Source organism: Cygnus olor, chromosome 20, assembly GCF_009769625.2.
Source record: "Cygnus olor isolate bCygOlo1 chromosome 20, bCygOlo1.pri.v2, whole genome shotgun sequence".
In the NCBI taxonomy this organism is placed as follows: Eukaryota; Metazoa; Chordata; class Aves; order Anseriformes; family Anatidae; genus Cygnus; species Cygnus olor.
The window spans coordinates 9,123,115-9,136,900 of NC_049188.1; the positions used below are offsets into that span (position 1 = coordinate 9,123,115).

Here is a 13,786-nt window from a genome sequence, read left to right on the forward strand (position 1 = left end):
ATATATAATATAATATATATTATATTATATATATTGTGTGTATATATATATATATATATTTTATATATATATATACACACATAATTATCTACAGTGCTGCGTCTGAAGGTGCCCTGTGCAAGCACAAGCCTGGCTGAGGTGCTTCACAGCCCTCGGCCTTCCTGCTCCAGAACAGCAGCAGCATTATCTGCCAGAGGGGGCTTTAGTGCCCGTCTTGCTCCAGCCGACCCGCCATGGTCCCTCCCGTGGATCCAGGCATGAGCCCACAGCTGCGGAAAAGGCACGGGCAAGGGTGGCAAGGGCACAGCTTCCTGGGAACAGCTGCCATGCCCCACACTCCCACAGCTGATGTTTCACATGCTGGAAATTGAGGAATTGCACATGGAGGCGGTGCCTGCACAAGTAGCCCCCCTTATTTATGCTTGGCTTAAAGGCCGTGTGTCCACAACCCTTGCGAATCCTTCCAAAAAGCCTCCTAAACCCTAGCTACAAGCCCCTGCGCCTGTGCAAAGTGAAATGCCAAAAATCCAGGATAAATAGTTTTAAAGGCTGCTGTGGAAAACTGGTCGTTGGCTAAAAATACGCAAAACAAATGTAAATTCCACTCCAGTGACGAACATCAGTGGAAAGATTAACTTAAAGAATTGTAACAAAAAATGAAAAGTATTTTAATTGACGGGCCAGAGCTGGGCCACACGGGGATGCTGGAGTTATGCGTCCCTGTGTCGCGAGGCCGTGGGGGACTGGTTCAGGGTCAGGCCTTTTTGAACCATTTTCAGTACAAAATATGGACAGTTTGAAGAATGGTAGCTACTAAAGAGGTGTTTTAAAGAAGAAGGTAAATCAAAAAGATATCCCAATCAGGCTCCTCAAATCAGATGGCTAAACCCAAATTTGGGATCTGGAGGGCGATGTCCTTGGGCTCCCCACATGACACATGCCCATCAGACATGACAGACAGCCTCCAAATTCCGGGCTAAGCTTACACACACGGTGGGGCTTTTTATCCCCCCATCTCACTCATTTGTATTGATCACACAGTTGGCAGCTGGAACTTAGAGGGTGGGTTTTTTGTTGTTGTTGTTTTTCTGGCTTTCCCCGGTCAGCAACAAATGTCAAAAAAATGGTGTCATTTGCTCCTTCTATTTAGTGCTACTTAGGAAAACACTCTGTGAGCATCTCATCTTGTGCACTGCTGAGTAATGTCAGCTTCGGGGCCTGAAGGCACTTGTCAGTTTGCAGGATGGGGCCCAAAGGCCAGAAGCTGGGTACAGTCCTGCCTTGCCTGTCGCAATCCTTGAAATCACCAGTAAAATGTATTTGCTTTCATATGAAATTTGGGGAGTTGATTTAAGAGCGCTCCCTGTTTCTCCAAGGTATCAGATGTCATATGATGCAGTGGTTGTTATGGCAACTGCCCTTTTTATATTGAATAGTAAATGGCTACGAAAAAGCCACATAATTTTATGGTCGCTCCCAGGGGATCACATAACTAATATAAAATCTCTCATTTTAATACATTTTCTGCTTCTTTCTTCCTTCCCTCTATTCTTTCTAAACCGAAGAAGGCTTTGAGCCGAGGCGGGACGCGGCGCGGCAGCACAAAGGCCCAGCCCCAGACCTGGGGATCCGCAGTCCCGCCTGGAAAAAAGCCACAAAACCAGCCCTGGAAGAGGAGGACAAGGAGCCACGAGGCCGTGGCCTCTCAAAGCAGACCCAGAGGTGCCTCCTCCCTGCTGGTGGGCACGGAGAGCCTGAAATCACGTCCCACCTGCCAGCTCCCCGCGCCTCCACTGCGTGCCGGGACCCCAGTGCAAGCAGCAGAACCATACCCCAGCCCTCGGGCAACCTCTACAGCAGCTCCAAAGTCTCCTGTCCCTCGTTCTGTCTGTTTCCAGTCAGCTTCAGGACTCTCCAGACCTCTCTCCATGCACAGAGCCGAGAGCTGTGCCCGCACCTTGAGCGCGCTCTCCCCGCACAGCCCCGGTGCATGAGAGGAGCCGCCCCATGCCGAGCATTCATCCTGGCAATCCGCACAATGGGGAGAAGAGGGAAAGGCTGGAAAATCCTGGGAAAAGAGTCAACATGAGCTCACACAAATTGTTCCTTGCACGAGGGCCAAAGCTGCGATTTTTTTTTTTTAGTTTTCTTTTCTTTCTTTCCCGGTCCTTTTTTGTCTAATGTCAGCTGAAATTCATGGTGGTGATTCCCAAGCTCCTGATACAGTGATGCAGTGGAGAACTTCACTTCCACACTAACTCCTAATTTCCACATGGAGAGGGACGGGTGGGTGCCAGGCATGTCACCTGCCAGAGCCCCCCTGAGCTGCCCCGCACCACTCTCACCCACCGACACCAAAGCTCCTTTGCCTGCCGTGACCTTGTCACGTTCTCCTTCTCCAGGCCAGCTTCCCACCCAAGGCTGGAAGAAGATTTCGGAGTCTGATTCTAGTTAAACTGCAAAAATCCACCACACTTGGCTGATATAGACCAGCAAAGGAAGAACAAAAAGATTTAACACAAGAGATGCAAGTCTCCCTTCCAACCCAGCACCCCCTGGCCCATTCTTGCCCAGCTCTTTAAATGACACGTGGATCTGCTCATCCCTGCGCAACTCGTGCTGGGCCCTGCCACACGTAACCCTGCTCCGCACAGCAGCCAACACAAAACTTCATCTGGGACCTTCCCATGTAACTGGGTTTGGTCCGTGGTGTCATCCCCATGCGGAAATGGCTTGGCTGCAAAGTGTGAAGCAAACGAATACAAAGAATCCTAAACTGAATTTGGGGTTTTGTAAGAGTAAGAGGACATGAACCTAATTAAAGTGCACCTGGCAAGCAAAGAGAGAAAAGTGCTAAAATTAAATGATCGAAAAGTGAGAGGGAAACCCCAAGTGTAGAGGAAAAAATATCTTTCAGTGATGAACATATAAAACCAAGAAATACGGAGAGAAATAACAAACTTGTCAGTAGTAGAGAATAAAGCTAGTAAATAATGGATTTGGGTCAAGAAAATCAAGCAATGTCACTTAAAATGATAGCAGAAGTGACAGACCACCCATAACAGCTCAGGAACCAAAGCGGCCCTGCCTGCTGGCAGCAGGTACAGAGCTGTGCTGACCGCAGAGGCAGGTGCAGCGTGCGCACCACAACCACGTGCAGCAGCTCAGTGCTGGGGGGGGATTAAATTAATCTCCAGTGTCATTTGTCCCGGTCTCCACTTCGAATCTCCACTTACTTGTCCTTCTACTTGTCTTTTTTTCCACAGGAATATTTTTATGTATTCTGTAAAACGAAAATAATTTCCAATTGATCCGGTCCCAGCGGAAGCCTGCCAGAAATACTGATGCGATGCTATCGCTCTTTCCAAGCCGGCCTGACTGCAGCAGCCCATGAGAAAGGCTGATCCCTCTGGCAGGGGCTGGATTTCGGTGGAGTCATTAACAACAACAACAACAAGAGCAAAGCCCCCAATGCGCTGTGCTCGCTCTGCTGCGGTTTTCCAGCGGTTCTCCACGCCTACGTGCGCCGGCTGTCCATGGCTCCGTATGCTCAGAGCCTGCCTGCAGCCGGAGGAGGAGGGGGCTGCAGGTCAGAGATTATTTCCTTCCACACAGGTCGCATTTGGAGAGGCGGCGTCCCCTGAGTACCTCCTCTGCGGATGGAGTGCCGCATGCTGCCAGTCCTCAGGAGAACAATCCAAACCCAGCCGAACTTCAGCACTGCAAATGTCCCAGGTGACCACTCAGGAGTGACCAAACTGGAGCCCTCCCTGCTGCAGCACCAAAAGCTGGCACTCTTTTAGTGGCTATTTGCATCGCATGCAAGGCAGCCTCATGCCCTCCCTCTCTAGCACGCACGGAGCACAAAAAAAATGGAAGTCTGCCTTAATTAACAGTTTCTGCTGCTTTGTAGCAGCCCCGATGTTTAAGGACAGTGCTTAACCCCTGCTGCTTGTCCTGTTCCCCCGGTGCCCAATGCTGGGAGCAGCACACCTCCCTGTGCACCCAGCAGCATCGCAAGTCCCGGGCACTGCTGTGGGGGTTTGGGGAGCCAGGCCTGGGGGCGTGCAAGTGCCCCGGGGTTATTGGTGCCACCTGTGCCCTGGCACCACTGCCACATGCTCAGCACTGCACAAGAAAGGAAAGAAAATGATTTTCACTTCGGAGAGCTGCCAGTTTCAGCAGCTTCAATAACACCTTGTGTCAGGAGACGGAAAAAAGCCCAAAGAGAAACAGCAAAAAAGCCCGATCGCTTCAGTGAGTCCCACGGGACAGCCACCTCCCCACAGCACCAGTGTCCTGCTCTCACAGAGGGCCCGGGTCCATAAGGACTGTCTCACGGGCGCCCTCCACCCCGCTGTTTACATACTTGAAACCTCTGAAGAAAGTGGAATTCCATTCATGAGCATTTATCACTACGGAAGTGTTTGTCAGGACTCGCTCAATTTTTCCCCACACGCCCTGAGCTAACCTCCTGAAAGAAATACGAGCGTCCTGATGTCCTTTCCAACCGAAAGGTTATTTTTGTGCATTAAACTACAGCTGGTGCTAGCTAACTGCTCCGTTAGCACGTGTTGTGACATAACCTGGTTCCTGATGAAGGAGCAATTCTCATTTTTCATCGGGAAACACAGCGAGCTGCTCCCTGGGCGGCGCATGCACAGCGGGCTTTGTGTGGGAGGTGGCACCGCCGATGCCACGGAGCCGTCCCCGTCCCCATCCCCATCCCTATAGGCACAGCACAAGGGGACAAATTCAGCCCCACAGCCACGGGCAGCCATGCGGGGGTACACGAGGCTGTACCCAGCCGATCACCTCCATGCGTGGAGGTTTTAAAAAAAATGCATTCATCTCAATTTTTCTCTAAGCGTAGGTGGCTCACAATGCTCTCTTCAGGATCTGATCCACCTCTCCGTAGCTGAACGTTACAGCGACGGCCGATTTCTTAATCCGTTCTCAACGTGAGCGTTTCTCAGTTGTTAAGCCCGGTGTGAAAGAAGCCTTTCATGGTTGAAAAATCCCCCAAGAGTAACATACACAGCCCACACTCGGCTGGTGGTGTGCGAGCGGGCACGAGCCTCCCTGCCGCAAAACGCGCTCGCTGCGGCTCACCCGGAGGGTTTTGCGTGCAGATTACAGAGCTCTGCACTTAATTTCTTCGTATTTAAAATCTGTAAATTTTTATTTGTCTGCATTGAAAAATGCCTCCTATGCCTCCGCCTGTAACTCTAATCATTTACCACAAAAGATAACTGGCCGGGGAAAGAAGCTGGAGCGTGGTTTTGGAGACCAGCGCCCAGAGGAGCGGTTGGCGGCTGGGTTTTTCAGGATCAGTGTCAGAAAGCAAGGCTTTCCAGCACAGCCTGTAAGGCATCCCCTCCGACAACCCACGTAAATAATCTTCAGTCTAATTCCATGGGTTGCAGCATGGGCTTCAGCTCCACGGCTTATTAATTAAGCTGTTTAACTTACTTAATTTAAGCCTCAATTGTAGCTACACTTCTCTTTATGAACTGCATCAAGCCGCTCGTCCATGATGTTAAGCAGCTATCACAGCAGCCAGAGTCGGGGCAGGGGTCTGATTTTCAACAAATTCACCAGAATGATGCAGAATTGCTGCCTGCCGTGAGGTGAGGCCCAGGCACCCAGTGCTCCGGCACGAGGACAGAGCCCGGCGGCCCCTGGTGCTCCAGCACTGAGCTCCTGGGAGCCTCATGCCACCCCGAGCTAGACGCTGCCTCTGCTCCCCACGCACGATGCTGTGGGGTGCTGGGCAGGGGAGGGTCTGGGGGCCGGGGTCTGGCTTGGCAGCTGCACACACACCCAAAGCAAGCACCAGCGGCAGCCCGGAGAAATCTCTCAGCATGGTTTTGAGGTTTGGAGAAAATCAAAGACAAAAGGAAATGGCAGGCAAGCTTCGCTGGAGCACGAGAAGGCAAACAAGCCGTGCGGCTTTTCTGACTTGTTTGTTTTAGGCAGCTTTAAGAGAGGGTTTGCGATCGCTGGGAACAAATTCCTAGAAATGAGAAGCTGTTATTTTTCGTAATTTAATGCGCTCGCTGCCGAGCAGCAGGCAGGGCTGGGCGGGCCGTGCCGCACCGGGCAGGCTCTGCCTCTGTCCCAAGGACATCAGCCGCGGCTGCAACAGGAGCAGAATGGTTTTCAGGATTTCCTGCTATGAAAATTCACGCTAACCTAACCTAGTACTGAGTCCGGGTTTCTCAAAAGCAGACCATTAATTTAGAAGCCCAAAGAGGAATTGTCAGAGAAGTGGCTAAATCCCACATGGCGAGGCAGGTTTTCAATGCCTGAACCACACGGTGACCCAGGCACTTAGGACGATTTATTCCAGGCATTTTCCCAGCGGTGTCAGCCCAGCAGTGCTGGGCTGTGCTACAGAGCAGGACAGCTCCGGTGGCACCAGGGGACAGAGCCCTGCGCCACGCTGCAAAACAGAGACCCCTCTGTGTCACCAGTGAAGCTCCACAGGAGGGCATAGCACTTATCAGAAGGGGAAGAAGCCCTTCCCAGTGAAAATGCAGTGTTAAAATGGCAGTTAAAAAATGACAAAGTCGGGAAAAGCAAGCGTTGAAAGTTGCAAAAACAACACTGCACATCCTGTTTGTTTTACGGCCACATCGAACATCCTGTACGTTTTATGGTTCACATTTTACAACGTAAACAGCAATATATTAAGCTACACAGCTAACCAAGAGAAAAAAAAAAAAAAAAAAAACAAGAGTACAGGAATAACACATGCAAAGCAAGCAGGTCGGTGCAGCTACGGACACCTGAGCTCTGCCATGTGCGGACTCTGTGTAATTTCTACTGTGCGACCCCAGCATAGCTATTTTCCTTTCATTTCCTTGGTGCTTTTCCCCTTAGAGCCGAGTGAAGGGGAGAGATGGCCTGTGATTAATAATGTCAGCATGAAATGGTGCCGAGGTGCCTTTGAAGCTCACACATGCTCCCCTGGGGTCAGCAGGCTGGGGCAGGGTCAGCCCCATGCTGCTGCCAGGCCGGGCTCCGCCGCGGCACCAGGATGCGTGCACGTGCTTTCTGGAGTGTGAAATTTGCAGAAAATTATGAGTGCGACAAAAAATTCTGGCTCCTTAACAGCTTTTTTGAACTGCCAGGGTTATCCTGCCTCTCTCCGGTTCAGCTGTGGGAGAATTTCACTCTTCCTGCCCGGCTGTTCAGTGGCATCGTGACAATTTACTCCACGTGAAAATAAGCCCTTCGGTGGCCGGAGGCACGGCAGACACCCTTCTGCTCTATTTGTGCCCTCGTTCAGGACCTCTTCACAGCCCCCCACCCTGCAAAGTGCTGCTGCCTAAACGCATGGCAGGTTAAAACCCAGATATGAGGATAAAAGTAGACTCTCTTACCTGTGTTTCTAGAAGGAGCTGATGGCACTAAACATAAAGGGATTTAGAAGCCTACCTTCCCTTTCTGTAGCCAGTGGGGTTTGTTTATTTTTATGGGACTTTCAGCTCAGGCAGTGAAAACCAGAGAGGTCCCCGTTTTTATATGCATTATATAAGCATCCACTTGCCTGGCAGTCTGGAGGGGCCCTTGGTCTCAGTTATTACATGCACCGGGGTAGATAACTGTGCACTTCCCTCTTCTGCATTTGCAACACACATGAATTAAGATTTTCCAAATAAAATACTCGATCTTTTATAGGGCTGCCAAAGCCAGCTTGGAAAATAATAAGTTTATGCAACCTGTTTGTGTGAGCTGCGTGCGCTTTGCGCAGCAATGGCCAGGCTGAAAATCCTGCAGCACTGCCTGGAAACTTCCCAGGCAGAAAATAAAAGGTCAGTGGCATCCGGCAGACACTGCCTTTCAGCGAGGGGAAGCCAGCAGTCACCCTGCTCCCCTGCCCATCACGTTCAGCATCCCCACACCCAGCCACATCAGAACAGGTACTGCTACCCACAGTTAAACCAACCGGGTCACCCCCGCCAGCACCCCCATCCGCACACGTTCAGTACCGCGGCCCCCCTCCAGCCAGCACCCTCGCAGGACTTATCTCTTACATGCCCGAAGGGATCCAGGTGGTTGTTGGTGAGCTTCAGCTTCTGGAAGGACACCAGCTGCCGCATCCAGTGCGCGCCCGTGGCAGGCGAGTCGGGGTGGACATAGAGCCGCCCCGGCATGGCCGGCTCTGCCTTGCCGGCCACCATCCTGCAAACACAGCAGTTACAAACTGCATCACCTGAGCAGAGCCCATGTCACGGTGTTTTGCCATTGAGCCCACACCACCCCCTGTGGGCCCCGGAGCAGCCCTGTCCTGGGGGATGTGCCAGGCCCCGAGAGGCTCCCGCTGCCTGCAGGGTTTGGGATCTCCGCAGCTCCACGTGGCATTTCCTTGGGGTGGTGTCACCATGTTGACATGGGTTAAGGAGAACATCTTGCCTCGATTTTTGGAGAGGCCTGGCCATGGAAGAAGCCTTCCAAGGCCATCCTGCAGATGGGGATGATCCCACACACTTCTCCAGGAGAAGGTTCCCAACAGCAGTCAGGGGCCGTGGCTCCCATGGGACGGGGCTGCCCCCAGGAGCTGGGTGCTGGCCCTGCTCTGCCCTCACATCCCTTCTGCCAGCTGCCCTTGCCCACACATCAAACCCACCGCTAACGTTCACGGATGTGAAATCTCGCTCTGATGCATCCCTTAATGGCAACTGCCCCATTACTGTGTATTGTTCTCCTCTTATAAAACACCAATAAAAGCAATATTACCAAAAACAACAGAGACTTTCCAGCAGCAATAAAATGAAAAGGGGAAACAGCTCAAGGGCTGGCAAAAGCTAAATTAAACAGAGTTAATAACTATCCATCATCTAGGGCTTAATGGTTAAAACACAAAGTGGACTGGGCGCTGCAGAGGCCCTCAGTCCACTCCTCTTACCCAGCGGCACTCCAGGACAAAAGTGAGTAGAAAAGGAATTTTTAAAAACTGGAGCAGCCCTAATGTGCAAGTAAATTATTGCAGTTTTATAGGATGTCACTGGGCTTGTTCCCATTAAAATGACTACAAAGTTTTCCATTGCTCGTCTTTTCACCATGCAGCAGTAGGCGGAAGGTATGGGGAAAAAGCACAGCCTAGTCTCAGTCAGGGAGATTGCTAGGCATATTTTTGGGTAAAAACCAAGAGAGAAAAAAACACGCTTCCTTTGTCAGTAAGCAATAAACCCATTTGCCTCTGTGGTAAGTAATTTTACTATCAAAAACACAAGGAAGGGAAGAATTAGAGAAGAGAAAGAAACTCTGGAGGAAGAATAATAAATTAAAAGAAAAAAGCTGGGTCCGGAGCTGGACTGCAGTAGGCAGAAGAGCTGCTCCTTTCTGCTGAAGCAAGCGTGACTGAACAGGGCTTGGAGTAAATGACCCCACATTTTACTTCGTAGCTGACCTCCTAAATGCAAAATATTGGTACAGGAGAAGGAATTTCAGACATAGATATGTATTTTAAGGCCAAAATGGACCATTATATCACCCAGTCCAGGCCCTGGCACAGGCTGTGGCTTCACCCTCTGATGCCTGCACAAGGCCAAACAACCTATGCTTGACCTAAAGCATCTCCTCTGAAAAGACATCCGATCTCTCACTCTGGAGATCCACCAGCTGTGTTAGCAGTTTGCTCCAGCAGGTAATCACCCATCCTGTTCAGAACATTTAATTTTGAATGTTTCTGGTTTTAACTTCCAGCCCCTGGTGCTTGTTGCACCTATCACTGCTCTATGCACGAGCTCTGGGACGTTGGCATCCAGGGAAGGCACAAATAGTCCATCCAATTGCAATTCTTACTGAAAGGAAAGCAAATGCAGAAATGTTCTCTTACCATTTATTGTCGCAGAATTTATACCGGTGGTCATCGGCTGGGACGATGTCGATCAACAGGATGTACTTGGTCTTGGGGTTCATTCCAGTCACTTTGACCTTGTAACTAGGAAACATCCTCCTTGGGAAAAGCAAAGGGTTAACACGTTAGTGAGCAAGCCAAAACAGCTCGGACTGATGGAAAGCTTGGAGCAGCGCCCCAAAAGGCAGCTCCACCACCAGCACGTGAGGAATTCATGCTAGGACAAATGAGCTGCAAAACATTACTGCTACTTAGACATCACCTGAATTAAACTCAGCCCTTCCAGGCCGCGGGCTGTGCAAAGGGCTAGCACAAAAATGCGGAAAAACAAAAACAGTGTATCATAAAAGGCTGTGTATACACATCTTACATACATAAGGAATCTATGAAATATTAAAGAATATATTTTTAATAAAGCTATGGCCATGAAATCAGTATATACATGGTCTAATGGAGATGGCCCTGACTGGGACAGGCACCTCCATGGGCTTCCTGAGCTCTTGAAAGCACCAGGAGCCAGGATTTGCAGGAGCAAGCACTTTACTTTCTCTGAGCGGCTATTTTCTTGGCTCCATCTTCCCAACATCCTCCTCATACAGTGGAAAAAAATAAAATAAAATAAAAAATAACGATCCAGTCAGTTGAGCAAGCTGGGAGCCAAGGCAGCAACCCGCTGTGAAGTCTCCTTGTCATCAGCACAAGAGGATGGAGGATGAAAATGGCTACATCCTGCAGTCACTGTAATTGCGGTAATTAACAAGGAGCCCAACCCTGATGTCACTGCTCCACGAGACGCCCAGACCATTCTGCCATCCCCTCCTGCAGCCGAGATGCCCCGGCTCGGCAGCACCATTTTGTCGCTGGTTGGGGAGAAGGCAACAAAATGGGCCCTGTTAGAAATCATCTCAATCGACTCTTTTACACACCCTGCATAAATTCCAGATGTTTACCATGTAATTAGCCGGGACTAAAAAGGGGTGGTTTACCAATGTCCGTATTTGATTTTCATTCATAAACTCTGCACTCCTCTTAACCTTGTCCTCATACAGGTAAGCACCTGTATAAATACAGTAGGACATTTCAATTTACGAATACACAGCCCAATTCACACATTGAAAAAAATTGCATAAGGAATCCAATCTGAATGCCAAGACTTTAAAAAAAAAATTAGGCCTCAAAATTACATTCGAAAATGAAACCTAAAAGAGGAAAAATAGATTGAAAATCAGAAAGGAGATTGATGCAATTTGACAGTTGCTGCATTGTACCCAGAGAACATCCTGCATCGGGGATTTTTATAACATCGAGCTTCTGAATTTCTTTTTTTTTCTCAATCATTTCATTTACTGTAGTACATCCAAGCTGCTAAAGTAGCCGGACTGATATATTGTAAATGTTAAGTGCTTTTTTAATGGCATTTAAAATTAAGCTTCAGCATATGGACTTCATACAGCATGGACATGCCTGAGTTTATAATGTTCTTTAGTATAGCCCTCTAAAATAAATACAAAGAGCCAAAGTACTACTATAATATATACAGCAGAAATTCTTTAAGGATAACAAATGGGGACTCGCATCTGATTGAAGGTGTTGCTTAACTTGCAAAATGCTCAGTATCTTGCAGTGGTAGCGTTGGGCTAAGCAGTCAACAGCCGAGCTTCGGCCACGTTTGCCAACTCCCCGCATTCTTTTCCAGGAAAACATGGGGTAGGTTTTAGTAATTTGGCTGTGCAGGACATTTCATCATTATTATTAGCTGCTGCATTTTGACCTTTAAAAAAAATATATATGCGACTAATGTGCTGTCCAGGGACTTGTCAGTTTAATTTTCTTAATGAAAACATATTTCTCAACCCCTTGGCAGGGAGTCGTTTAGTAAATATCTCTTTGCAATATGATACAAACACGGGTTGTGCATTTCTGGTGGGAAGGCATGACAAATCGAAGAGCTGTGTCCAACAAAATGCAGTCATATAGAGTTTCAATTGAAAAAATAAAAATAAAAAGGGCGCGTGAGCACCTAACACCGCGTCCTGCTCCTTGCAGGAGAGGGGAGCAGAAACCCCAGCCGAGCCGCGGGGCTGCAGCAGCACAGCCGTGCCCACCGTGGGCCCGTGCAGCTCCCGGCGAGCCCTGGGAAGTGGCCAAAAACCTGCCTGCTTCCCCAAATTTACGGCGGGTCAACGGAGCCGCGCGGCAGCGGGCTGGAGGCGCAGCAGTGCTCTGCCAAGGCTCTGCAGGCAGGAACTCTCCTGCGGATGGGCATGCTCCGCAGAGGATGAGGAGCACTCGCCTGCTCCGTGGTGCCAGATTTCCCTGACAATAGCTTGCTTCAGCATCCATTGCCCACAGCCTCGCGCTGAGACCAGCAGCGGCTGAGGAGCTCCATCGCCACGACGAAGGCTCACCAGCACCTCGCCAGGTGCCACCAGGGCTCAGCCTGGTGCTTTGCCCCCTCAGTCCTGCCACCACATGCCACCCGAACCTGGCCAGAGCTTCCCCGTATGGAAACCGGTCACAGAAATGGTGAATCTGGGACTTGCCCAAGTGACAGCAGCCACGCTGCCGCTCTGCAGCGGGGAAGCTCACCGGGGTTTAGCTCTGGGCACACACACGGGGCACAGGGTAACCATCAGCAGTTTAAGCCACCAGCAACCAGGAGATTGAAAGCAGCAATTGCTGGTCTCTCCGGCTTTGGTTCAGATCCAAAGCTTGGTCAGACATAGTGTCCTGGGGCCCTGAGCACATAAATGCCGCCACCGTCCCACAGCCTGTGTCTCTCCCTTTCCACCCTGTTTCCAGAAGGCCCGCACGATGTGTCCTGTCCAACCCACGCACAAACTCAGGGTGACGGCTGTGGCCACAGCCCCGCGGAGCACTGGGTGACCACCCCGCACAGGCAGACACCGCGTGAGCAGCCAAGCACCAGCAGGCCCTGATTTTGAACACGTCCACCACCCGCTTCTGCCAGTGAAGACGGGACCACGCAGACTCCTCAAAAGCATCTTAACGGTCTCCTATGCCCCTCACAACCCTCTGCTGGACATCAGAGCAGGGGACAGGGACATTTCTATGCCCCGAGGTGCCAGCAGTGGCAGGGCACAGCTATGGCGCCAGCTCCCACCTCAGTGCAAAGACATTTTTGTGCTTCCCCAACAGAGCTGCCCTCAAAGAAAGCGACCACAGGATAAAGGCTGCGCTGCCTCGCTCCACGCATCTGCCCTGAGGTGAAAGCAGCCAGGCTGGCCCCAGTGGCAGCGGGCTGGGGCCAGGGCTGGTGCCTTGGGAAGAGCCGAGGGGATGAGCGGGGCCCGCGCCGCCCGGCCACAGCCCCAGTTAAACCCGTCCCCACTGCTCGGTGCAGATGAAATGTAGCAAAAACAGTAAAAGCCAGGAAAATAAACAAGCAGCACAATTCTGTAGCCCTCCCAAGCTTCAAAGATGATGTGCTAGTGAATTATTTGTTCTGATAATGAAGCAGTCATTGCTTAGCTAAGTTTATGCTAGGCACGTTTTATCTCTACATGATATCCACAAATTGTTTTAAAATGAACTGTTAGAATAAGCATCTCTTGTTTATTTATTTATTCTATTACCATCCAATCCCCTCGACCATGGAGCAGTTACTGACATGGAGCCAAAGCTCCTATTATGTTCAAAAAAAGTTTAATTAATGTGTAATTGGTTGGTTGGGTTTGGGACAGAGTGATAAGAGGAAGGCTTTGCTTTCATTCGGGGCAGCAGTTCCCAGCCCTTCGGGCTCTCCAGGCCTGGCCACTCCATGGGCATCTGACCTGTGTCCTGGTCCTGCTGTGAGCAGCACGGTAGGTACAGGATGCCCGCGGTGCTCCCAGGTCCTACAGGGCCTTGGGGACAGGGGACAGCAGCCAGCAAAGCCCAGAGCATCAGGGCTGATCA

General features: G+C 50.4%; 1 protein-coding gene across 1 annotated transcript in view; it reads right to left on the minus strand.

The window, feature by feature from the left end:
• TBX4 (T-box transcription factor 4) overlaps positions 1-13,786 on the minus strand; it is a 32,717-nt gene that overhangs the window by 9,829 nt on the left and 9,102 nt on the right. The window contains exons 4-5 of the mRNA XM_040532420.1: positions 9,848-9,967; positions 8,043-8,190 (exon numbers count right to left, since the gene is read on the minus strand). Coding sequence (XP_040388354.1) covers positions 8,043-8,190; positions 9,848-9,967 — 268 coding nt within the window. The remainder of the gene's footprint in view (positions 1-8,042; positions 8,191-9,847; positions 9,968-13,786) is intronic.